We start from the raw sequence: 25,430 nt of genomic DNA, 5'->3' as shown, positions 1-25,430 counted from the left end.
AGAAACGATGAGGAATGCACTTTATGCGCAATGGTGAATTGATAGAAGGTCAATGGAAGGAAGGCACTGATAATTGCCTGATGATATGGTTGGCCTGGTGTTTGTGACTAACTGCCTTGAACAAGTCCAAGGACCGACATGACAGTTGAAAGATCCAAAAAAAGGAAAAAAAGAAGGAACCACTGATGTTAGTGATGGGCATTTCAGTTTTAAACCCTAAAGTGGAAATCAGAATATATCTACTCAGCTTCGGAGTGGAAAGGGTGAGCGGAACAATAAAGAGAAGAAAGAAGGGGGAAGCGCTAGGTGGCAGGAAAAGGGACTCAACTGTCAAACATTGTTAGAAATTCGGAGCTCTCCTCATAGACAGAGCTGTTAACATGCACATTAAGTGCTCAAAATTGGCCAGTTGGTCACCTTCAATTCAAGAGTTAAAGGTAGCACATAGGTAAGGAAACTAGTAGCATTCTTATAACCAAACTCGCCAGCAGTTCCTTTCAGCATGACTTGCCATGAATTATGTCTGGTCAATAACATAGGCATAAGGCGTCCAACAAGACTTCTGTATAAAACAGCATGCCAGACTACTTCAATTTCAACAGGCCGCCGGCATTAAACACTGGGATACGGTAGTGTAGCGACATTACCTTTGTACCTGCTGTGTATCCTAATTTACAAACTTCTGATGCCTATGTTCTGTTCAACGATCGTAGAACTCGACTCCCATTGACTACCCTTTTTCTATGCCTCCAGGTCCTTTACAAATTGGAAAACATGCCTATTGAAAAGACAACGACGACGAGCCTGTTCCATACAAGTGACGCTGCTTGTTTGGTCATTGGTATTCAGGCCAATCTGTGGCAACTCCAGTTACTGCATCTTCACCTTGCAAATTCAATCCCCTATACCATTGCAGTGGTTGCAAAATAACTAGAGATGCTATCCATGCCCCTGCCCTACACCTTCGTTAATGTAGGAATACATCTTGTGCGCTAGATTGGGTGTCCTACTGTACGTGTCATCCCTCGAGGTGCCTATTTCGCCCTCCCGATCAGAGTCGCCATGCACTATGGCTGGGTAGCCTGCTTGCTGCACAGATGATGGTTGGTCTGCTGCTGCTGTGTCGTTTCCGATTGTGCTGCCACAATGACCGTGGTGCTCGGGGTGAGATTTTGAGACTACCCTCATTCCTCACCAGCACTACCACCATCAGTGTGACTCGAACCATCGTCTATGGAACCAGAAACAGAGTGGGGATCATCTGCACCAATATCGACGTGGTAATATCCTTCGTCACCCTCATGATGATCATTGTCATCTTCCTCAGCGATACGGTTGCTCTCGATGATAGCATCTCTATAGGGACAAAGTGAGCAAAAATTAACCAATAAGAAATACCATGCCTGCCAGATTACCAGTTTTTAACGAGTTCACGAAACGCCTCTCATGGTGTAAGCTTCTACGTCTCGAGCTAATGCCGATCGGAAATTTCTTGCGTTCCTGATATATTCAAGATGCAGTAGCTCGTCTTGAAAGCCTTAGAAGTCGCATTTATTATGGTTGTACAGAGGCCGCCGTCCTTGTCGCTCATCTCCAGCTCCATGATGTGATTGAGACTGTCATTGAATGCCATGTTGGAATATCAATGAGGAAATTAGTGGCACAGTTGAGCAAACAGGCGAAAGCACATGTTGATTGGGCACGTCCGACGCCGTCCTTGACGATGAACTAGATTAGATTAATTTCATATGGGTACACGTCAGCAGTCTCGCAGTAGCAAAATCGATGAAACCTCAACGAGCGATAAGAGAGCTAGTCCCATCATAATCATCATCACCAATACAGCTCTCTTGCCTGTATTGCCCACGCAAAGTGATACACCAATAACAAGTGGTGTTTGAACCGAGTAGTACTGTTATATTTGAACGCACGCCTAAAATTTAGACGACAGTATGGTGAAGCAGGTATAGAGCTCATTTGGAAATCAGAAGTGTATCTGTTAGGCCTTAATGGATAGCTTCCTTACTATTTGTGCTTTCTGGTATGATCAACCTCGTTATATACACTCCTTTACGCTATGCAATTAGACAGAAAAGCCCATGCACTCTTGTGTAAAGTATCTAGGGAGACTTTTAGAGCTGAAACGAAAGGAACCTACGCGAAATACCCGTCATGTGATGGCGCATCGCTACTACCGACAAAAAGTCGCGTTTAATGCAAGTCTTAAGACGCGTTATTCCACGAAAACATCCCGCATCAAGGCAGGCCACCCACCTTTTTCGACGCGACCACTATTGCAAGTTAGTAACGTCACTACCACCCTTAGGCAGCCTCGATTTGCGACGCAACTACACCGAGTCGTATTGATCTCCGAGCTCCCCAATCCTAGTTGTGATTCATTGCCTGGAATAGCAAAATCAATCTGCGCAAAACAGCACTTCAATGGCTGACCCTGACGGCTCGGCTGGACGATTGTTCAGCTCGTGCGTATTCACCTTTTTCCCGAGTAAAGAACTGAGCCAAAGTCTCATTAGTGAGGTAATGCGCATATTTCCGTGTATTTTGGTGCGTCACTAACTTATGTGATCAATTGAAGCTATCACAGAGTGTTGTCAAGTATGGCGGCTCAGTTATCCAACCTAAGCGTGACGACTCTCTTGTGCTTAACGCGGTCACCCATATAATATCCAACACGATCGACTTTCCCGAATACAACGAAGCATCGGCCATGATGATACCAGTCGTCAAGTCCGACTGGATCGCTGCGTCGCTGGCTAAGAACAAGCAGGTCCAGATTCGCCCATACTCGCCCGACCCTAGGATGATCTTCTCCGACGTGGTCCTGTCGTGTGCCGACATTCCCAGTAGAGATAAAGATGCCATAATTGGCGCCACCATGGCCATGGGTGGAGTCGACTCGGAGAATATCACGAGGCTCGTTACACACATATGTGCGTTGTCGATGGACCATCCGAAATGCCAGACTGTCATCGAGAAAAAGCTGAAATGCAAGATTGTCCTTCCTCATTGGTAAGTGACAGGTCATTTCAGTCTACATTCGTCTCGTGTCTAATTCAATCGAGGTTTGATGACTGCTTCAAGCTTGGAAAACGGATCGATGAAGGACCCTATCTACTGCCTGACCCGGAGATACTGCGCGCCCGGCCAGAGGACGACATAGCAGTGCCTACTAGCCAACACCTCCAGGGTGCGACGTCCGCATGTCCGGATTATTTACCACCTCCAGGCAACGGTTCAGTCGCAGGTCGCCCGAAGCTGAACGTGTTCCGTGGAAGGAAGATTATGCTTTGCGGGGATTTGTCTATAAGCGACCGACTGAAGGGCATTGTCCAGGGCCTGATTCTCGAGAATGGAGGTGATATGACAGACGAAGTGGATGAGTGCGACTGGTTCATTTGCCAATATCGCGAGGGTAGTCAGTACGTTCATGCGTCACATGAACGCAAGGTTGTAGGCAACCTGTCTTGGTTATACCACCTCATCGTTCACGACGAATGGACTTCGCCTATGCGTCGCCTGCTTCACTACCCGACACCAAAGAACGGCATTCCTGGATTCAAAGACTTGAGAATTACCGTTTCCAACTACGGTGGCGAAGCTCGAATCTATCTCGAGAACCTGATTAATGCTTCGGGAGCGACGTACACTAAGACAATGAAGGCAGACAACACGCACCTAATCACGGCACGGGACAACAGCGAGAAGTGCGAGGCCGCCCGAGATTGGAATATTGACATGATCAATCATCTCTGGATAGAGGAGAGTTATGCCAAGTGCGAACTTCTAAGTATCTCCACATCCAAGTACACACACTTTCCTCCGCGAACGAACCTCGGCGAGGTTATTGGCCAGACCTTCTTGGACGAAACAAAGCTGAAAGAACTGTACTTCCCAGGCGGCCCCAAACAACCCGCTCCCGCTGCGGCTGCGGCTGCGAAGCGAAAGCGTAAGATCCTGGACGTGACTCAGGAGAACTTATCTTCTGATGATCCAGCTGAAGAAGTCGCGATAAGTCGTCAAGCTCGAAAGGAGTTCGATGTCATGAAAGACAACGACGCTGATTACGCAGAGAAGACAACAGAAGATTTTGGTGTTTCTGCCGCTAAGAGACGTGCAGGCCAGTTGACGACTCCGGCGCGAGCTCGCCACATTCGTGTGGGTAAGGAGAACGAAACGCCATCCACTGTGTCATCAACGGGTCGTAGTGCAAAGAGTAGTGCTCTGCGCAGGTTGTCTGATCTCAAGTCCGATATCCAATTGTATGAGAAGGAGAAGAAGCGAATACCCAAGGACGGGGGCCCATGGGGCGGAAAGCGAGCCGCCGACCTCATTGATCGTGAGCACTTGAATCGCAGAAGCGTCTCGAGTCCAGCTAGCGCCAGGGAGGATGACGATGGAGCAGCCATCATGTCGAAGCGTCCCGCGAAGAAGGCGAGACCTGCTGTCAAAGAGGTTGAGATGCGGGTAATTCTCACGGGATTCAAGCGCTGGGTCAATGATAAACACAAGGAAGACGCTGATCGCGTAAGTTTTTATTTGATACTTGGCTTATAGTGGCTAACCCTTGCGCAGAAAAAGCTGCGCGGACTCGGCGTCGCCGTTGTGACTGATGGTCAACCGTGTGACTATCTTGTCGCTCCACAAATGGTGCGCACTGTCAAGTTCCTTCGCAATCTGTCCAAGGGTGCGGTTGTTCTATCGTCAACTTGGATTGAGAAGTGCCTGGATGAAGGGGAGGTCCCTCCTCCAGAAGATTACCTGCTCGTGGACAAGGAGAACGAGAAAAAGTTTGGGTTGAAGCTCCAGACGTCAGTCAACAGAGCGGCGAAGAACGGCGGCAAACTGCTATGGAACATCCCAATCTATTGCACGGCCAGCATAAAAAATGGTACTGACAGCTACAAGGCCATTGCTGAGGCCAACGGCGCTATCTTCCTGGTGTATGCGGCAAGAAGTGGGACCACGATCAAACCAACCAATCCCGAAGAAGACGAGGTTGGGCCAGAGCCAGTGTATCTGCTCAGTACGGCGTCTCCTGAAGAGAAGAAGCTGTGGAAGAGATTTGAGGACATGGCACGGCAGGGTAACATGGAGCCCCGAGTGGTTGCGTCGGATTGGTTGCTGGACGTTGTGATGAAGCAGGAGCTGAGCTTCGATGAGAAGTATCTGGTAACGAATTTCTTCGGTTAGTTCCTGTGGCGAAGGACATTGTGTATCCTCCCACTCTGGAACTCCGGTTGTGGAGTATGGTGTTCGACGTCTCAATATTGACACTGCTTGAACAGCGGCCTTAGCTCGCCAAGTGTCAACCATCCGAGGTCAATCATTCAGAGCCATGCAGACTGTTGTAGCATAGCTCAGAGAACAATACCCAAGCCTTGCTGTATCCCCATTTGGCAACACCTAGAAGAACTTGACGCCTTGTTGGTCTTCCTGTCCGAATATTTGCGCCTTGCCCCGATTGACGAGGACTTGCAGCGCTTTTTGCATCATTTCCGGATCCATGCCGTGGAATTCTAGCACCCACCATATCAGCGACGCAAAACTCCACAAGAGAATTGTCAACAAGACAAATAGGCAGTACTCACCCGTACCCCTCGTCCCCTCTCCCTCAGTCAATTCATACAACGTCAACACCGTCCCCTTCTGCGCCGTCTCATCAACCCACTCCTCTAGAGCGCGCGCCCACTCCTCCGGCGTCTTCCAATAAACCCAAACGACATCTCCCCCCGCCTCACCCGACTTTCCGCCGCTGCTCCCGCCTCCCACATCTTCGACGAGCCCGTCCTTACGCATAAAGTCGAGCACCTCGCGCGCGTCGGCAGTGCTGAGTCGCTTGTTCAGCTTGCGGTTGTGGAACAGGTCTTCGGTCGCGGGGGAGGATAAAGACAGCTTGAAGAGTCGGTGGTGTGCGCAGTAGGATAGGATTAGAGAGGACCATTTTTCGTGCTGTGCGCGTAGGGAGGTCAGGTTTACTTGGCGGGTAAAGAAGGCGGGGAAGTAGTATTCGCGGGGGAAGTCGAAGGGAGGAGTCGGGGGCTCCATTTTGTCAGTAGTGGATGGAGGGCGGTAGGGAGGTTAGGAACGTCAGACTTCTTTGGGTATGCGATGAACGAGTGGCTTGAAATATGACGAAGTGGTTGCTGGAGGTTGGAGGTCAAGCTAAGGTTCGAAGCTCTGAATGCGATGGTATGGTGGGGTAGTAGATCTTGGCCCCGCGCCAGAAGTGGATCTTCTCAGGGCCCCCGCTCCGCCTAGAGCTAAGTGATATTCTATCGTAACGGTGCTGTTTAGGTGCAAGTTCGTTCGGGCAAAAGTCAGGATAGAAGTTTCCTGCTTTCATGGTAAGTTTGTTTTAGTAGATACGTGATTATGGAGGATTATCATTTAACTTTACATTAATGATCGTCACCGTTTTTGGTGCACTTGAACTCAGCTGCCTCAACCGCACCGCATGCACCGTTACTAGGCCAATGCAGACAGCTCAGGGCTGTTCCTGGGTAGCTTGGCCGGAGATTCGCCAACGGTTGACTTCATTTGTGAATGTAGCGGCATATTCTAACGTCCCGAATGCGGACCCAATCCGGAGCACACCTGAAAGATGAATGGCAGGTACTGCAGACTTTGGAATGTTCTATTTATCCTTCTCGAATCCAGATACTCCTCGCCCAAACGCGGTATTGCCCGTCGCACTTAATTACGAAACACAGTCTGCCAAATGTACCTATCAACACCAGTATCGAAGCAGGTAATTTTGACCCAAGAGCAGCGCATCAGCCGGGTACTTGGAGGCAATGGACACCAAACCACGCGCATTGGGCTTCATGCCGATCATGGATATGGTGATGTGGCTCTCACCAGGAACCACCGGCGGATCGACCGAAGCTCCAACCCAGACGAATTTGTTTTCCATCGAGGCGTGGGTATCCTTGAGCAGGTAGTGGTCTTTCGAAGCATAGTCACCTTTGTCTTTGAAGATGGCAGCTATGAGGCCCTCGCGAGACATGGGGGTGGATCCAGTGAAGTAAATAGGGTGGACAAGGGAATACTAAGGTTCGAAGAAGAGGGGGTCTGAGGAGCTGATAGTGTACCCCGGGAAAGGGTCGCGGAATTTTCAGAGTGTATTGAACTGAATATGGTTCACGAGGCTTTTCCCGACTTCAGGGGCGTTGACCTTCTGCTCAATGCCGTGCTTGGAGAGAACTTCGGTGGGGTTGGGACCAATCCCGGACTCTATGAGTGTTCAGGGTGTGCGATACGCTCCGGCGGACAGAATGACTTCCTTGGAATGATACTAAGTACCCTTGGTTAGCCTGAAACCAACAGTGCGAGCGCTGTGTCTCTTCTGAACCAGGACCTATTCCACGAGTGTTTCAGTCAGGAAGTGGATGTCATCAACGGGTTGTTTCTGTTAAACCATCAGTCTGTCTTCTTGAAGTAGGGCAACGTGGCATCGTATCCCCAATGATGGTCGTCGACAACATGACCCCAGTCATTGTAGTCTGCCTGACAGGCACGGAACCAGCCAACCTTCTGTGCCAGTGTAGTAAAACCCCAGCTATCGAAGGTGTGGAAGGACATGAATTGATTGTGGACTTTCTTCATTGCATCGACCGACAGGCAGGTTGACTTGAAGGCCGTCTTAGTTGCCCTGCGGCACCGATTATTATTTTCAATCGAAGTGACCCCCCAATGAGGTTGATCGATTGGGCACACAAGATACCGATGCGCTTGCTTGTATCGTAGCCCGCCTCCACTGGGACACTAGGAGTAACTTGAGGGGTGTCTCATGGTTGAAAGTTGGTTGAAGACGGCAATACTGGCGATGCCGCCCCGACGATAACGTAGTCCCATAGCGGCTTCCCTTCAGGTGTTGATAGGTGTGAGCTCATGGAGTATACAGGATCAGAATCAGGTTTCAGTTTGAAAAGATGAAGGGTAATGCAACGCAGTCTTGTGGTGAAAACCTGTACACGGGGTCTCATAGCAATATATTTTATATGTTTTGCTTGGTGGGCACCGAATATCGTGGAAGCAATCACTGCCAAAGGATTCATTACATCCACCACATCGATCAAGAGTAAAGTCAAACAATAACTAGTCACGAATATGGGACCCGGGAAACACATTATCCGCCGTCACAACTGATTGGGTAACTTTACTCCCAAGAAAATATTTGCGCCCTTGTCTGGGTCGTAAATCTGCTAGAACTGCGGGACCGTTGCAGCAGTGCTTGAGTGCTGTGTATCTTCCTGGTTGGCTAGTCAGAATTCATGTTCTATTATTGTAGTCAGCTCACCTTTTTGGAACAATACAAGTTACATCAAAGGATGCTAGAATGATCTAAACCATAGGCCTTATACAACTCGAAAGTTCAGTGATTGTTCTGAAACATAAAAATGGCCAGGTCAACAGCTGTGCTGTATATATAAACCAGGCCTAGCCATCGCATCTCCAGTCATCAGACCAAACAGCCACAATACTCATACATTCACAGCTGCGAATATTTTATGCTCATAGTCCCAGATACGCTTATCATCTCGAGCTTTCCCCCCTTTTGGCTGGTGGAAATCTTGAGACGTATTCGCAGTTTAGACCAGTACCCACGCTGCCACCGCCACCGTACACTCATCACCCGCCTCGAATACTTTCAGTGCAGGACCGCCTCTAGTTAGTTTTCTACAGATATATTGGCTGGTACTCTTAGGTATAATTGAGCCTGGGGTCTAGCGAGCTGCCGGCGATGAAATCGACGACCTCCGCCGACGTTTGTTTCAGCGCGAGCCCGTCTCTACTTTTATTATTCTTAAAATGCTCGACAAGACTTTGTATAAAGGTGGAGAGACCGAGAATGTCTCTGAAGAAGAATCAGATTATGTCCCTGATCCGATCGAGCTTAGATCTGAGGACGAGACCGAGTCTCCTGGATCCATTTCCGAGGCTGCGAGAGGAATGTTTGACGAACCAGGCGCCCAACAAAATACCGAGCTGGCCGAATTGGAGTCTGATAAGACCACCACGTCGAACTACATGTCAGATGAGGAAGCACTCAATTCGGGATATCTCCGCTTGCCATAAGAAACTCGGTGACAGTGGTGATCTCAGATAGCACTAGCTAGGACAAGAAGGCAGATAGCACGAGAAAACAGGCAAGCCAAATAGGACATCATGAGTAACTGCACAAATTAGTAGACAGTTTGCAGTTGCTAGTGAAACACCCAAAGTAAACTCTGTAGAAACAGTAAGTAGGATCAGACATTCCGCTTTTACTGATAATTACCATATAATAGCTATGATAGATGCAACCCACGCCCCCTTTACCTTGCTATTATTTTAGCGACCCGATAGATCCAACAAAGACTAAGAAATATGCAGACTCTCACATAGTTCTATTTCATTCTATATGTGCATACTGGAGAGATAACTGAAACTGAAGTGGCGTTTGCCAAGCTGCCCGCTACACAATCCCAGCTACATGTTCATGTTGTCTTATACGTATAGGTCAGATGATAAGACAACTTATTTGAACTTATACGTAGCTATTCACCTTGGAGGCTGCAAGGAAACCATTCTCATGTTAAGATTCATGCTGATACTGGCCAACGCTGATATCTTAGCCTGGACAAAACACTATTAATTTGTTGTGATCTAGTGGTATTTTCCGGGTTAGTGGAGACTCATATGGGCTTGGAGTAATTCCATCAAGTGGGCAATAAACCTCTGAAGCCCGATCGGAATAATCACTCATAAAAAGCAATGCAACTTCCAACGAAACGCAACTCATTCTATTCGACCCATCTATGCAATCGGAATAACCCCCTTCTTCAGTATAACATTCCCATACTTCCTCGTCTCGCCAGTAGCAACAACCGCAAAGACCCCCTTCGCTCTCTCATAGAACGCAAACCTCTCGAGCTTCTCGATCTTGCCATCGTACTCAAGCGCTGCCCTGAAGTCGCTTTCCACACTCGCATCAGCAGTGTCGCCCTTGACGACTTCCATCATGATGACTGGGACGACGCCGTAGTTGTCCAGCTCGAAGAGAGGCGAGATACCTGCTAGGAGTTTGGAGACGGTGATGCCTGGGTCGGGTTAGTCATGAATTGGGTGTACTGAAGCCTAAGGCAAGGAGACGCACCGTCCGCTCGAACGACGGGGATGTTGGCCGGACAAATGGAATGAGAGGGGAAGTGTGCATCGGCGAGGACAATCTCGTCGCCGTGGCCCATCTCGCACAGGATCTTGAGTAGATCGGGGGAGATGACGGGGGAGATGCCTTTGAGGACCATGATGGGTAGAGATGTAGGCTTAGGCTTATATTTATGACTAAGTTGGAAGTAAATGCAATTGCTATCGAGACACAAAGCGTCCTATGTATATAAAGTTCTGTTCAAGATGCTATGAGATGGTGCGTTCTTATCCAAATTATCTGAAACAATTATCACGATATTTTCCACCGTGTTTCACAAACATGGGGCGCCGTTAAACCTTCTTTTAACCCCATCCCTATACCGCCTTATTCATTCCTAACCGTGTCCCGTCTCTTTACACGCAACATTACTCATTATAAAAGTATTCAGCACATATAGTCTCCCCCCCAACATCCATGACATCTCCGATGGTCACGTTGGGTGCGAGATCCGCCATATATAACACATGGTTCAATGTCGTGACGTTGCCCGGATCGCCACTGTAATCTGTGAACTCAGGCCCAGGGTACGTGAAGTCGAACCTCTTCATGTATTCGGGAGTTAGGATGTTGCGCCCGCCCATATCGGTTAGCCGGTTCTCAAGGTCCATCAACTGCCATTTATGCCACATGGCATCAACCCAGCAGTGATGCAAAAAGAATAAAGGGTCACCAGGAGAAAGCACGACATCCATCATCAGTCCGCCAATGGCTGAGTGACCTCCGTTGTGGGGGTCTTTATGCCAGCACTCCCAAGCACTGGTGTAGTCCTGGATAGCAAAGCATTTGTCGATGTTTATTTGTTTCGCCCTTTGGATGCTCGTGCTGTTGAATTTGCGGTAGATGCAGTAGTCCACTGGTTCCTGGTGGAGTTTCGGAAGGTGAAGCGTCGTGTCGACGAAGGGACCGTTTGCGATGCAGTTCTTCGTGCCGTTGCCTACGCCGTTGCCCCCGAAGGCGTCTGGTTTGAAAATGGCAGCATTGCTGAATGCGTCCGTATCGCCGAATGCGTCCGCGTCGCCGGTCTCATCCCAGTACCTGATACTATTTAGTAACTCGTCGTCACCACATAGTGAGGAAGGGAAGGCAGGGGGTAACTCACGGGATGGGACCATGGTAACCGCATTCGTCCCTCAGTAGATTGGCATGAACTGTGACGTAGTATCGATGCCAGGGGAGGAATGCGCCCTGACGAGGACAGGGTTAGCCAGTCCGAAGTTGAGGATGGAGATACGTTCAGGAGAGGGAACCTACAACGTCGTGCACGAAATTGGTCTGGATTACGTGATTCCATTGCAGCTCGTCCCATCGGTTCTGGGCTCCTGGGATATTGAGCTTGGGAGGCGAAGACATTAAGCACAGCTCCGCCTTGATGTAATCAGATTTCTCCTGGGGTTTCAGCATCTGCCTGTATATGCAAGTTAGCCCACTATTAAGTTCATGACTTCTCTGTGGGAAATAGTTACCAAGGCTTTCGAGCCGTTTTATTTATACACCCGCCATTCTGTCTGGGTTTCGGTGCCGCCAGAGCGAAGGTCAACAAGGTCGCAAGGGCAACTGACAAACGAATGAGCCTCATCTTTACTCGATGTCAGTATTACTCATATCACTACTTCTTTTATTTGCCATCGGGCAGAACTAATGGCGAAAGCATCACTTTTATACCAACTCTCGTCAACATCCAGCTCCATAGCCTCAGTACCTGCTAGCAATACGAGATACGCCGCCCAGAGCTTAGGAACATAATCCTCCAGTACTGTAGTGGGGCCAGGCCGGACATCCGGGAAAACGGGTGACAGGGGGCAGCGAGGACTCCCTCTTCTTCGCTTGAAGACGTACACAGAGACTGATCACCACCTTCCCTTCGATATCTTACCATTGATCATCCTTTTGTTATCTTCTTCTGGACCTTACTTTCTAGCTAGCTAGTTAATCTTGAGTTTATTCATTTTATATATACACGTATTTAGACGTAGCTTTTAATAATCCACTATTTTGCCCTTATTTTAGCCTTGACAACTACAGGGCGCTTCATCTTGTCTTGAATTAGTCTAATCTTAGTGCTAGTAATAGCTTTAATTCGACTCCTAGGCGTCCTATTCTAAGAACTGTCCCGTCACTAGTTATAGAGACATATCCGACCAACTTGCGTACAATACCTGCTGGAGCCGTCTTATCAGTGTGTTAGGTGGTGGGTATATCCTACTGACCGCTTGACCCCGTTTTATTGGTGATCAGAGAGAGGTATAATTCAGATACTTCACGGTACTGAGTCTCTCTTGTCCTATCGCGATTATGGAAGAAAGTAGGACCGAGCAGATTAGTCGCCAAGAAGGCATGGTGGGGACCCCTAAATGCTTCTAGCTGCTAAGGACACGGAAGCTTCGGGAATGGAGCTACGACTAGCGAACTTAGGAAGGCGGGGCCTCGACGTTTTTAGCTATAAGAAGATAACCTGGACAGCGAATGTGGGAATTCGAAGAGCAAATGTAGATCTCCAAGACTACCGACATAATGTTGCGGTGATTAGACTAACGAGCTTGGGATTTTGAGGCTGAGACATGATTGGAGTCTATTAATACGATATTTGGATTTTCACGAATCATAAGGTCTGGAAAGTAATAGTCGAAATTAGCCGTAAAATTTTGATGCGAGTGCATATGGGGTATGGATTGTCGTATTTGGAAAGGTTAGCCAGGTCAGTTATTCTGGCCTGGCAGAGCTCTTTTATAGCACTTATCTTATCATCTTATCTCTAGCTACAGGGTAAAGCCCCCATGGAGTCACGTATCAACTTTGTAGACCAAGTTTGGCTTCTATTAAAGTGTTGAGACTTAGTATAGAGCTCTTAAGCTCTTAAGCTCTTATTTGGAAGATAAGAAGATATAGAAATACGACGGACGGTATTGGACCGAGGAATAAGCGGAATAGAATGTTTCACGCAATGGTGGTCGAATATTTGAGAGTTGTAAAAGCATGTCATTCTATCTAATGCTATCGAGCACGAAGGTTGGACTTAGTCCCAAAGGGCTCAACCACGTGGTAACCTTGGTGGTCTTGGCAAAGCCCACAAAGGTTGCCTAATATAGAAGAAGGAGAAAAAGGAAGCAAGATTAGTACGGGATTATTGTCACCGCGCTGGCGATTATAGAGCCACAGAGTGCTATATATAGCAGTTAGTGGGACCAAAATGTTAGTGAACCACTGGCATTCTAGATCTTTTGGTCTATTGGCCTAGGGGCTTGGTCCTCCCTTGTGACAATCAGACCCGGATACTATGGCTTTTGTTTGGCAACCTTTGTGGGCTTTGCCAAGTCCACCAAGGTTACCACGTGGCTGAGCCCTTTGGGACTAAGTCCAACCTTCGTGCTCGATTGTCAGGGTACGGCTAGGCCGAAGGCGATAGTACAGAGTGATGGGGAGTAACGGGCGTCCCTCCTACGTAATACCGGGTGGTCACTGGCGGTCTCAGGTAGGGGTGCCCACGGTGATGCATTGATCTCTACTCTCCCTCTATCTTCTTCCCGGGCCTCCGCCCCTTACATAGATAGCTAGAACCCGACGTCGGAGCCGCGGAGCACTAGTTTCCCCGATTGTTCCGCAAACCAAGACTTCCATATCGTGTCATGACTCGCACATTCCTACACCAGAGCCCCACCGGTGTCCCACCGGTGCCTATGGCATTCTGTTCTCTGACATCGATAGCATTAGATAGAATGACATGCTTTTACAACTTCACAAATATTCGACCACCAGTGCGTGCAACAGCTTTAACACTCCTTTTCTGAAGAAATAAGAGAGATTAAGATATAGAGATACGACGGACGGTATCAGACCGAGGAATAAGAGGAACAGAAGAAGGAGAAAAAGGAAGTAAGAGTAGTACGGGAGTGGACCCGGACGCTATGGCTGTTGGACCAAATTGACCGTCAAAAGACGAGGGACCCACTGGTTGTAGAATGAGGTATTTTTGGTAGTTATAAGGTCTGACAATGGCTTTAGTACTCCTTTTCTGAAGAAGAAAATATTGAGACTTAGATATAGAGATACGACCGACGGGATTAGACCCGTGGAAGAATAGTTTTCCAGAACCGATAGAGAGATCGTATAGCGAAGATTAGAAGAGAATACGTAAGACGGACTAACCTTTCGTAATACTATATTAACCGACGATAATATCCTCGACTATGAAATCCGTCATTCGTCTAGGCCTGATTAGACTACTCCCGTCCAGATCGCTCCCGTTAAGATCGTCCCGAAAGTAGTTACGACAGCCCAGAAGCCGATCGAGATAGATTAAGCTTTCGCTATGGTATATGTCTTCCCCGATGTAGCGTAATACCTATACCTTGCTTTGACGGGGATTACGTATCCGACTGGATTGAATAGGTCGCTCGTCTTTTCGAGAGAGCTCGACTTAGTGATGATTAAAAGATTGCTGAAACCTAGTATTGGACTAAGGACAAATTATATTAAGAAAGGGTGAAGGCAGTCGTCAATCTATTTAATAACTGGAATACCGCGGTTGTGACGGGCTCACTGCGAAGCTATACAGCTCAACATGGCCAAATACTGTTAATTATCTAACTGAGGAGGAGAGTAAAATATGCGAGTTGTCCCGGGAACACGGACATGTTTTGTGTGCCCTCGATGGTTCCTTTGGTGGATCCGGACGCACGGTCCTTGCAGCTCCGGATCCCATATCAGGCACAGCCTGTCACAGCGGTTAAGGTTTGAAAAGCACCCTTGTAATCGGAGACCCTAGACGACTTCAAAGTGCTTATGATCGCCTTAAAGGCCTCTAAACCAGCCCCCGCTGTCGAATCCGTCGAAGATCTATATATATTGTCTTGATCACGAGGTCCGGGTTAATGAGACGAAGGATACTCTACGAGTCCTAAGCGACCTTAACTACACTCGAGGCTTGTTTGAGGGAATGTATAGCTATTGATACGAAAAGGCAGGGGGACCCACTGGTTAGGTGAATCCCATTCAATTAGATACTATAACGTTGCGCACTGCTGCATTATAGCATCCTCCCCCCTAGGTGCACGCATCAAGTGCCGGGGTCTGGTCAATTGAAACCATTGTCCTCAATGGGCTTATCGCTCACAGGTCTTATTGCCAGAGTAGGTCCGTAATCCTCCCCAAGTGGTTTGGTGCTTCCGCCGGGAATTGAACCCGGTACTACCCCTATAGTGGTCTGTTCGTCAGGGCGCGACAGCCATTCGCCGGATGCGGTGCGGACTTGGTGGCCATGAGTCCTAAACCCTACCAAATCGACCATGCGACCGTTTGACCAAACAACGGAAGAGATGCTACCATTTGATACGAAAAGGTAGGGGGACCCACTGGTTAGGTGAATCCCATTCAATTAGATACTATAACGTTGCGCACTGCTGCATTATAGCATCCCCCCCCTCTAGGTGCACGCATCAGCTATAGTCTTGAAGATATGGTAAGTAAAGCTGAGAATACGTACGAAGAGCTCTTTAAGATAGAGTTTTACCTAGCCTAGGAATTAGTTCGAGGAAAGGCGAGGACTAAAATTAATCTAGATAACTATACTAAGCGAGCGGACAGATCTTTTTGGTCTGATTAGGGTAGTATAGTAGCTTTTAAGCAACCTGAGAGAGATGGACAAGAGAAAAGCTAGATAGATGTGAATACCCTTATAGAGCATATTAGGACCTTGATGATACGACTAAGCTAATTAGGATCGTCTGATCAGAGATACTAAATGGGCGACTTGAGGACTGCGTACCCGCCGTAGTGGCCTTCGAGCTATTAGTGTCACAGCGCTGGCGATTACAGAGCCACATAGTGCTGTATATAGCAGTTAGTGGGACCAAATGTCAGTAACACTGACATTTCTAGATCTTTTGGTCTATTGGTCTAGGGGCTTGGTCCTCCTCTTGTGACAATTAGCCACTCGCATGGTAGGATAGGAATCAGTATACCGGCTACTAACACCAGGCCTAAGGAAATACGGTTATGACTTAAGGTATCCCTCGTTAAGGATAGCTGTACGACCACGAGACTGGATGGTGTCGTTTATATCCGAATCGATAGAGCAGGATAACCGGTAACTGTTTCTTCTGTACTATGCCTGACTATCTTGTCTCATAGTATGGTCTGCTTGTGTCACAAGAGGAGGACCAAGCCCCTAGGCCAATAGACCAAAAAATCTAGAAATGTCAGTGTTACTGACATTTGGTCCCACTAACTGCTATATACAGCACTCTGTGGCTCTGTAATCACCAGCGCTGTGACAGCTTGAAGACTTGAACCGTGACGGCTTTCTTCGATAGGACCTAATGTACAGAGCCTACTTCCTCGGAGGAGACTACTAGAGAAAGACTACGATTCAGGTGCTGACAAGTATCGAGAGAAAGGCGACGTAAGACGGTAAGTCTGTCCTACGAGAGGTATGCGACTGGGTTGTATCAAACGACCTCCTCGATTATCTTAGACGAGACTTTGGCGTTACGACGAACGACCCTGCTGTGAACTCTCTCCCGATTTAAGCACAGGATACTCGACCTCCGAAGCTAGGACCAGTACCGCTAGAGATAGTGAAGACGAACTCCTTCATTAGTCCCGAGGCGCGATTAGCCGGTATTCTAGTTACTAAGATCCTCACTAGGTTGATGGTCGAAGATTGGATAGTACGAAAGCTAAATCGTCTTTGCAGCCGTCTGATTAGACGAAGAGGAACGAGACTACTAATAGTGAGAAGAGTACCGACCCCGAGAGGACTACTAACGACACTAAGAAGATAATACGAGAAGTCTAATAGTCCTACTATTCGGTCTAGAAGTAAACGATACATCTCGAAGGAACTTGTTAAGCAAGAAAATTCGAAACCTACTAAAAAGAACGAGGAAAGTATCGGATAGCTAGGTAGAATGAAGAAAGGTGAACCCTAAGGACCTTATTATTCCGTCTAGTAACTTTGACTAGTAGGAAGATAAGTAGAACGAAGCGTAATCTACAGTATGTACTAGGGAGGAGAGTGAACTAGGGACAGAGTATTCCAATATGATAACAAGGCTACGCGAGGAAGACTACAGTGCGTAGGACATAGGATTCGGACACGAGTCGTCTGATCAGACTCTCCCTCCCCCGATTTTTTCTCTCTCTTTCTCTCTTTCTCTCGGCCTTGGTGGAATCGAATCGATAGAAGGACTAGGAAGACTACGAGGCCTAGATAACCGACAACGGACGAAACACTAGAGGACCGTCGCAATCTCAAATAGATAAGCGAGTAGCTTCTACAAGGAAGAGAGCCTAACGCTACGATCTCTAGGTGAAGGAGTTTTTATTTATTTATGCAGGTTCGACAGTCTCTGAGGACAGAGAGACGATCCTAAGGGAGGAATATAGTAGGGCCAGGCCGGACATCAGGGAAAATAGGTAACAGGGGGCAGGGAGGACTCCATTTTCTTCGCTTCAAGACGTACAGAGGCTGATCACTACCTTCCCTTCGATACCTTCACCTTAATCATCTTCTCAATTTTCGTTTCTAGCTAGCCAGTTAATCTTAAGTTTACTCATTTTTCATACATATTGACAACCACAGGGCGCTTTATCTTGTCTTAATCAGACTAATCTAGTACTAGTGACAGCTTCAATTCGACTCCCAGGCGTCCTACTCTAAGATTTGTCCCGTCGCTAGTTATAGAGACATATCCGACCAACTTGCGCAAAATACCTGCATTAGCGAAGCTCCTGCAACCAGCACCACGATATTCGTCTGATTAGACTAACAGATGGGATCTGTTAGTGCTAGAGCCGTCTTATCAGTCTGTTAGGTGGTGGGTATAGCCTACTGACCGCCTGACCCCGTTTCAGTACCTTTCTAGTGGACTCATCTCGCGAAATCCTGACGATGAGAGATATTCATGCCAGAAGTCCGTCTGAACACCGCTAGCCCCAGTCCTGGATTTGGCAGAATAGCTGACGTTAACTGGCTGACGAGCACAACAGTTCAGATGGCATGGGTATGCGTTATGGCTTATGCTGACTTGTTGCATTAGCGTCGATTATAATTCACATACGCCTCAGCTCGGCGATCCAACATCATCTACTGGCTGTCAGTATGCGGTATCGATTTTCAACTATCGTGAGTTGTCACAGTCTAATTGTGACTAGCTCTATAGCACAGCGCCATGTTGCGGTCCCGAAAGAAGGAATCTATATCTGATACTAGGTATCCTCCAATGAAGATCATTTTCTTCTCTGTCAAAACATCAGACGGTATTCAGAGACAATTGGTTTAGACCGTGAAAAAAATAACAGGGAGGAACCGAAAGTCCGGTGGCCTCGGCGTCCATGCATACGAAGCTAGCTATTATTGTTGCTTTACAAAAAAGGGCTGCACGGATGTCGAAAGCTATTTGCTGTTTCATGTTAGTCAACTCAATGATGCGGTAGGGAATTTCTTGAAGTAGTCAAGCACGCCTCACTAGCATAGCTGAGCGTGCCCAGTGTCCAAAATAAGTACCATGTGCAGACGGCACCAAGCAATATCAACCTGGGAATTTTGTAACCAATTAGAGGTATACTCAGATGCATACTTCGGCAAACTTGTGTTTCGTTGCGCGGCTGACCCAGAGCTCCATCTGACAAGATCACCGACCTTCATACTCCAAAAGATGTCAATTCATCGGGGAACGAGGTCGTCTCGGGCCATACTCGTAGATGATATGCCGATTCTTATAGCGTCCAGGAGATGATATGTCTGTCAAATCATGGATCAGGTTGATAGTAGCTATGAATTACGCTCTGCCGTCGTGGTTCACCGAAGAAGCTAGGCACCATTAAGCACTTGCCCCATTATGGTCTTGGGAACTCCAATGAAGTAGAGTTAGAGTGTTTGTCGGCTCGATTACTTGAGGACTTATAATGAGGCATCAACACAACTAGGTAAGAACCTGAATAGGAAGCTGTTTCCTTGAAAAGTCATGGCCAACCCAACTTACTCCTTACTCCAATATCAGCCTTTGAGCTGTTGAGTTGAAGCTTTAAAACCAAGGTACAGATTCCCGGTGGCACGGTATTCGCAGCTCTCATATCAGAGAATGATAAAGTGTTTGACTGTAGAACCTTCCACTGAGTGCTCCAGGCTGTTCCAAGTCCTGTCAGCCCTGCCGGTGTTGTACATTCCAAACGTATCTTTGAATATGGAGGAAACAGAGCCTGATTCCGGGTAGAAGCTGTTTCTATGTTAATACATTGTACAACGAATAAAGACTTGTGACGGAGTGAATCGAATGGCAAAGAAAGCCATGGACACCACTTAGTGTCACCATTACTGCAGGACGAACACTAACAGTATAGTTCGTGGGGTCAGAGGTTGCTTCTCTTAGTTTCAATAAATTCATGTAATTCAGCTCAGTTTCCCTTTGTCCTGCTGCCTACTTGCAGATATATAGGCCCAAAGCTTGTTCATATCCATCAACGGTGCAAGAAGTGGACCAGCTTTGATTAGATATGAAGAAAAATCTTGGGTCAAACTGTAGACTTCAGAGAAGCAGCCAACCTTGTAAGATGCTCTTGCGCCTCGGGGCTGGTTTGCGCAGACTGCCGGCCACTGCACTGAGGTCTCCAAGTTGTATGTTCAGCATAAGAGCAGTTCGATGTTGCCATCATGAGCCCATATTCGAGAAGCAAAATCTTCGAAGCAACAAGTAATACCATGGCAACAACGGGCATTACCAAATACGCCAACTTCCGTGACGAAAAGACCTTCCCATCCTTTGCCAACGACCTCAACGAACGTGTCTCCTCCATGCCCACCTTCCTCCCATTCAACGAGCAAGACCTCAAGCCAGCCAATCCTGGTGTCTATTCGCCGAAATCACCAACATCATGTCACTCTTCCGGCTGACACTGACGGTTCAAGACGTGGCCGGCGCCCTCCTGGCCGTTTCCTTCTACACCAAAGACCGGGGCATGGAACTGCCGCACCCCACGCGTCAGCCTGGACGCACCATCACCATCGTGTTCCCCATTTGGCACCGGTTCTTGGACATGACGATGGGGATTTGTCAGGAGGAGATCTAGACTGTCAAGGAGAGTTGGACAGAACGCGCATGCGCGTGAGTTGTCGAGGCGGAAGCAAAGGGCTGAATTGAATCGTTGCAGATATTTTCTTACCGGCCCAACCCCTTGTTTGAGTTGAGTGACCGGATGAGCAAGTACTCAGGTCTGCCTGATGGCCTCCGAACGTGACATGGCTGCGAGAAGAAGAAGAAAGAGGACGCATTGCAGAAGTGCGCTCGAAGGTGAGTTACTAATTATTCCCCTTATCGTTTCTCAAGATTTAGTCTGTGATCTAATCCGGGTTGGGATTAAGAATTGTCAAGTCACCGGCTGGAAGGAGAAGGGCCACAAGGATAACGGCAAGTTGTTGAAAGATGGCGATCTCAAGCGTATGTTTCAGCTGGGCTGGAGCAATTTTGATGAACCCTTATAGTTGCTATTGTGAACATAGCAAGGCAGGCCGCTACCGTCCTCCAGAACGGTAGCGGAAACAGCCGGCAACGAAGACATGGAAGGGCCTGTTTAGATATACGTACCGTTCGGCATTACTTGGTAGTCTATCCATGTCATATGCCAGACACCCTGGATAGAGTCAAGAGCTGGGATAAACATAGGTCACTCGAGTCAGCACATGAATATGGTGTCTCTCATAAACACAATCTTCGACTTATCCTGGGTACAAAACATTGTGACTCGAACAACGTGCATGTACAACCCTAACCAACGCCAGTGGCATTATCATGACAGCCCCAACTCCACGCAATATCCACAGAAACCCAAACGTGCAGGTAGTCAACCGCACGCATGATCCAATCACGGCTTACATGTCAACACCCTGGGTATCATCTCTAACCTCGTCACTCCCCAACTCCTTCTCAAGCTCATCGGCCACGAAGCCCTCGTAATCTTCAAGGTTCTTCTGGATGTGCACCTTGAACTTGATGATGTCATTGAGCATCTTCTCAATCTCAGTGTGCAACTCCTCTCGTAGAGAATTTGCGCGCAGCGTGAGCTGTTCATACCTGCAACTTTGTCAGTATTTACACCCCAGTACCCCGTTATGGTGATTCAACTCACTCAATATTCGTGTTCATCTCGCGTTGCTCCATCAGCTGCACAGACTCGGTAAGCTGGGCCCTCATCTTGGCAAGCTCCTTCTCCATCTTCTCAATTTGAGCGTCACTCGCCAGCTTCTGCGTCGTAGTGACCTCCTTAGTCTTTTCGTACTCCTCCTCAGCGGCCCTCACCCTGTGCTCTAGAGCTTCGACCTCGTTCTTCTTGTCCTCGATCGCCTCCTTAATGCCATCGAGGAGGTCGTGGTCCTTCATCATGGCGTCCATAGCCTCACCACGACGGTCAGATATCTCTTTCCGGAGCGCCACAAAGCTGTTTTTAACATGCCCGCGGAGGTCCAGGTTGAGAACGTGAGCTGGTTGATAACCAGTGACTGGATCAGCTAGTAGTCGTTCGGTCTCCGTTGCACCACTGTAGGAGCCTTTCATGATGGAGCCCGTGAAGTTTGACTCGTTGACTGTCACGGCTAGCTCATATTGATCCCCTCTGGCATTGACAGCCGTGGAAGGGATGAGCCCGATCTGATAAGCGACCGTGTTGTACTTGTCGACCAAGCGTTCCAATTCTTCAAGTTTCCGGCTCGCTTCCAGTTCTTTGTCGGCCACCTTCTTCTTGACGTCTTCGAGTCGCAGTGCAGCCGACTCAATGCCTTTCTGCAATCGTTCACGTTCTGAGGTCATGCGGTCAATATCCTGCATGCTAATCCCTTGGCTATCGACTTCGTTTTGCAGCCCGCGGCGTTCATCATCTGCCTCTCTCAGCTCCTCGAGCAGTTTGTCCAATTCCTCTTGTAATACTGCAATACGGCTTTCGTATTTTTCGGATCGTTGCATCGCAAGCGCATTATACTCCTCAAATTTGACTTTATCCTCCTCCATGATCTTGAAGTGGTCATCGAGCACCCGGGGATCTGGCGTCGATTTCTCGAGGTCTTCCATCTCCTTGACGAGACGGGCATTCTCGGCTTCCAGCATCTCAAGCTCGGATAGATACTTCGAGTTTGATCTTTCAAATGCATTTGCCATTCCTTCCACGAGGGGACCGAGGATCCTCTTAGCATCTTCATCGTCCGCATCTTCGTCCATGTCCAGCCAGCCGCGGTATGCCGTGCTTAAAAAGTCAAAGATGATGTGATCACCACTGACATCAATTCCAGCTTCGGCGCAGGCTTCGTCGTATCGGTTCATTGCAAAGCCCTCGAGCATCTGCGCCAGCTGCATCATCCAATGTAGCAAACCCAGGAATGTGCTCCAATTCTGGCCTCCGACAGCAGCGATCTGTGACTTCGTTATGCTCTTCTCGTAGGGATACCGAAGCTGCTTCAAGATAGGCGGGACTTCCTGATCAATGTTCTTCTGGAAGCGGTAGCTGGGATCGATACGGTGGTACAGCCACTGGAACATGTAGTTGAAATCCTTCTGAGTGGGCGATTTGATTAGGTTTTGCGATAGGGTATGTTTCATTTCCATCTCGAAGTTGTGCTGCACGAGGTAATCCAATAACTCCTGACCGATGCGTGCTTGGAATGATCGGTCCCTCAACGGTCGCGGATCGCGGGGTACACCTGCTGCTTGCGGCGCTTGCTGGAAGAAGCTCTGGTGGCTCATGGGCCCGTTGGTTGAAGGCCGCGAGCGGTACACACTGCTCCGCCGTTGCTCCCCTTCGGAATTGCGTCCTGCCATGCTGGCTGAAGCATAGCTCTTGATGCCCGAGTTGGGGTTGTTCTGGAAGGAAGACCGCTTCACGGATTGCATTCCGAGATCCGCGAGGTTGGTGCCCGACGAGGAGCGCGAGAACATAGGCTGCGCCGGCCTGCTCATGGCCAGGGATTGCCTAGATCCCGACATTGAGCGCGCATGGCTGTTGGAGAAGCCGGCGTTTCCGCTGATCGAGTGCGATCTCTTCATTGCGGATGCTGACTGTGGGAGGGCAGAGTTGAGGTTGATGCCGCCGAGGGTCTGCTTCGCGCATCTGGTCAGTAAGTGACACTCGGCTTGTCGCAGCCTGCGATCTTAACGTACCTCTCGAGGTCTTCGGACGCTCCAAAGACCTGTCTCCTGGGACATAGTGCAAATAGAGGTGTCGTGTGTGTGGTACCGTCGATAAGAGGGTGCTGATACTTGCGCAACTAACGACTAATGCGAATGGCGTTAAAATATGTTTGCGATTAACTGATTGATTGATCCAGCAAATCCCCTCCAGTTGCCGGCAAACTGTTGCGCGTCGCATTCGTCGTTTCCTTCATTGATGTTGCTAGGACGGCAGGCGTAAACAAGCGACCCATGCCTCTGATTGGTCAAGTGTTGATCGTTGGTCCCGCCCACCCCCCACTATGTCCAAACCCCCACATGCAGCTCCAGGTCGTAAATGCCAAGCATTTTGACAGATGCGTATTGATGCAATTGACCTTCAATACGCATCTGCAACACGCATCTGCCTGCAAGTGGTGCCAACTTTCCATTGATCTCCCAACGTCAAGTTCGCCAATTTCACAAAAGTTTTCAGCTTGCTCCGTTTTGGCCCGTCTGTTTCGCCAAGACATATTGGCATTTGCTTCTGCTTCGGTCTGCAAACAGCTCTGCAATAGTCCCAGCGATGCGCCTCACATATCAACATGGCGCCAAAGGTCATAATCCTTACTGGAGCTCCTGAAAGCTCTTCGCTTGATTGGAGCCCCCAAGGGCTTCTGGACAGCTTCTTGGAACCCGTCGCACGATTTGCCGGCTTATATAAATCTCCGCCACCTGGTTCATCACAGATAGAATCTTCTCCAGTATTGGATACCGCGGTCTGGAGATCGATTCCCTTGGTAAAGACCCGCCTCGCGACTGGCTTCTCCCAAGTACACCAGTTTGAAGCCGAGTATATGGGCGACAGCAATTTCTTCGCTGCCACCGCTGCATCATCCCAAGACACACATACCTCATCTCAAGACCAACGAAATTCGACGATACACGACGAGTTCTACGACCATTCACTGGCTATCCATGATGATATACCGTCATCCCAATTGCCATCCCAGAGCACCAGCACAGATGATTCATCAATCGATACCACTGGTAATTGGAGTTACGATGATTCAGAAATCACGGCGTCTCTCTCTGTAGGAGATCGCACCATGGGGCTTGGATCCGCTCACTTGAGCGATCTCGAAGACTTGCCCAACGCTTTCTATTTGCGCTCGATCTCCCCCCAAACGATGACAGTCAATATAATTGCTGGCATTATCTCAATTGCCGAGCCTCGCACTATCAAGACACGATGGGGGACGACAAAGTCTCTGGTCGAGCTGATCGTGGGAGACGATACCAAGTCCGGATTCAGCATAACGTTCTGGTTGTCAGTTGAGGCATTCACGGCCGGTCCAGCCAAGTCACCGGAACACACTATCAGAGAACTTCGAAGGCAAGACGTAGTGCTACTCCGAAATGTGGCTTTGAGCGAGTACAAGAATAAGGTCCACGGGCATAGTCTCAGAAAAGGCCTTACGAAGATTGATCTCATATACCGGAGAAAACTAAGCGAGGATGATACTGGCGGTTTCTACACTGCAAAAGACCTCGCATCGACGAAAGGTTCTCACCCACAGCTGCTGAAAGCAAGAAAGGTCCGGGAATGGGTGTCGAACTTTGTGGGTGGTGGTCCAGTTCTGGGAAAGAGGAAGCATGAGGGAAAGCCGATGAGGAGTTGGGATATGCCGCCCCCTGATACCCAGTGAGTTGTGCTTACTGTGAGGGGAACAATGGAGTACTGTGTTTGGACTTGAAAGGCGTTGAGATACCCAAATTATGAAAGATTCTGAATCTCGGCAACTACGTAAGGTAGCAGATGCGATTGCTTAAGGGTTAACATTGGTCCTAACTTGGTTCCTGTTAACCAAGCTTTGGTGGCTTTCTCCATTGGTGAATGTATATCGCGAGGCTCCTGCTAACGCCTGTACATTGCACGGCTCTGGCTTATGTGTCACCTGGTAAGAAACCAATTATGCTCTTTCTGTCTTTGAACAGTTCATTCACCAATCTTGGTGGAAGATTGCCAATAGCATAATCCAGGCGGGCCTGCCATTGTCCAATCAACAGCTACTTAAGTTCGTGACCCC

The 25,430-nt window shown here is 48.4% G+C and overlaps 8 protein-coding genes across 8 annotated transcripts; 3 read left to right on the top strand and 5 right to left on the bottom strand.

The window, feature by feature from the left end:
• Positions 1–2,442: 2,442 nt before the first annotated feature.
• On the top strand, positions 2,443–5,211 carry BCR38DRAFT_348498 (uncharacterized protein; the record flags this gene model as incomplete). The annotated part of the gene is made up of 4 exons (XM_040856427.1): positions 2,443–2,538; positions 2,597–3,030; positions 3,084–4,545; positions 4,594–5,211. The coding sequence occupies 4 exons, from the start codon at positions 2,443–2,445 to the stop codon at positions 5,209–5,211; spliced, it is 2,610 nt and encodes an 869-aa protein (XP_040713369.1).
• A 213-nt stretch (positions 5,212–5,424) lies between these two features.
• On the bottom strand, positions 5,425–6,066 carry BCR38DRAFT_347454 (vacuolar protein-sorting-associated protein; the record flags this gene model as incomplete). Its single annotated transcript, XM_040856345.1, has 2 exons — positions 5,425–5,537; positions 5,610–6,066. 2 exons carry the CDS (start codon positions 6,064–6,066, stop codon positions 5,425–5,427), a joined length of 570 nt encoding a protein of 189 aa, XP_040713368.1.
• Positions 6,067–6,505: 439 nt separating this feature from the next.
• Positions 6,506–7,027, bottom strand: BCR38DRAFT_487044 (uncharacterized protein; the record flags this gene model as incomplete). Its single annotated transcript, XM_040864105.1, has 2 exons — positions 6,506–6,615; positions 6,781–7,027. The coding sequence occupies 2 exons, from the start codon at positions 7,025–7,027 to the stop codon at positions 6,506–6,508; spliced, it is 357 nt and encodes a 118-aa protein (XP_040713367.1).
• Positions 7,028–9,819: 2,792 nt separating this feature from the next.
• Positions 9,820–10,310, bottom strand: BCR38DRAFT_347465 (RbsD/FucU transporter; the record flags this gene model as incomplete). Its single annotated transcript, XM_040856346.1, has 2 exons — positions 9,820–10,103; positions 10,160–10,310. The coding sequence occupies 2 exons, from the start codon at positions 10,308–10,310 to the stop codon at positions 9,820–9,822; spliced, it is 435 nt and encodes a 144-aa protein (XP_040713366.1).
• Positions 10,311–10,578: 268 nt separating this feature from the next.
• Positions 10,579–11,789, bottom strand: BCR38DRAFT_487042 (amino acid transporter; the record flags this gene model as incomplete). The annotated part of the gene is made up of 4 exons (XM_040864104.1): positions 10,579–11,248; positions 11,313–11,398; positions 11,465–11,618; positions 11,677–11,789. The coding sequence occupies 4 exons, from the start codon at positions 11,787–11,789 to the stop codon at positions 10,579–10,581; spliced, it is 1,023 nt and encodes a 340-aa protein (XP_040713365.1).
• Positions 11,790–20,053: 8,264 nt separating this feature from the next.
• BCR38DRAFT_348473 (uncharacterized protein) lies at positions 20,054–20,690 on the top strand (the record flags this gene model as incomplete). The annotated part of the gene is made up of 2 exons (XM_040856423.1): positions 20,054–20,261; positions 20,500–20,690. Coding segments are annotated over 2 exons (399 nt in total), but the record flags the coding sequence as incomplete, so codon positions are not given.
• Positions 20,691–21,077: 387 nt separating this feature from the next.
• On the bottom strand, positions 21,078–23,397 carry BCR38DRAFT_347663 (HEC/Ndc80p family protein; the record flags this gene model as incomplete). Its single annotated transcript, XM_040856362.1, has 3 exons — positions 21,078–21,279; positions 21,335–23,289; positions 23,353–23,397. 3 exons carry the CDS (start codon positions 23,395–23,397, stop codon positions 21,078–21,080), a joined length of 2,202 nt encoding a protein of 733 aa, XP_040713363.1.
• A 317-nt stretch (positions 23,398–23,714) lies between these two features.
• BCR38DRAFT_439775 (uncharacterized protein) lies at positions 23,715–25,430 on the top strand. The gene has a single exon (XM_040860659.1). The coding sequence runs from the start codon at positions 23,946–23,948 to the stop codon at positions 25,047–25,049; it is 1,104 nt and encodes a 367-aa protein (XP_040713362.1). The 5' UTR covers positions 23,715–23,945; the 3' UTR covers positions 25,050–25,430.

Source organism: Pseudomassariella vexata (genome assembly GCF_002105095.1).
Source record: "Pseudomassariella vexata strain CBS 129021 chromosome Unknown BCR38scaffold_10, whole genome shotgun sequence".
Classification (NCBI taxonomy): Eukaryota; Fungi; Ascomycota; class Sordariomycetes; order Amphisphaeriales; family Pseudomassariaceae; genus Pseudomassariella; species Pseudomassariella vexata.
This window is presented reverse-complemented; position numbering and strand designations above follow the sequence as displayed.

Excerpts from the sequence above, each read along its gene's own strand:
- BCR38DRAFT_439775 (XM_040860659.1), top strand. The coding sequence starts at position 23,946 with ATGGCGCCAAAGGTCATAATCCTTACTGGAGCTCCTGAAAGCTCTTCG.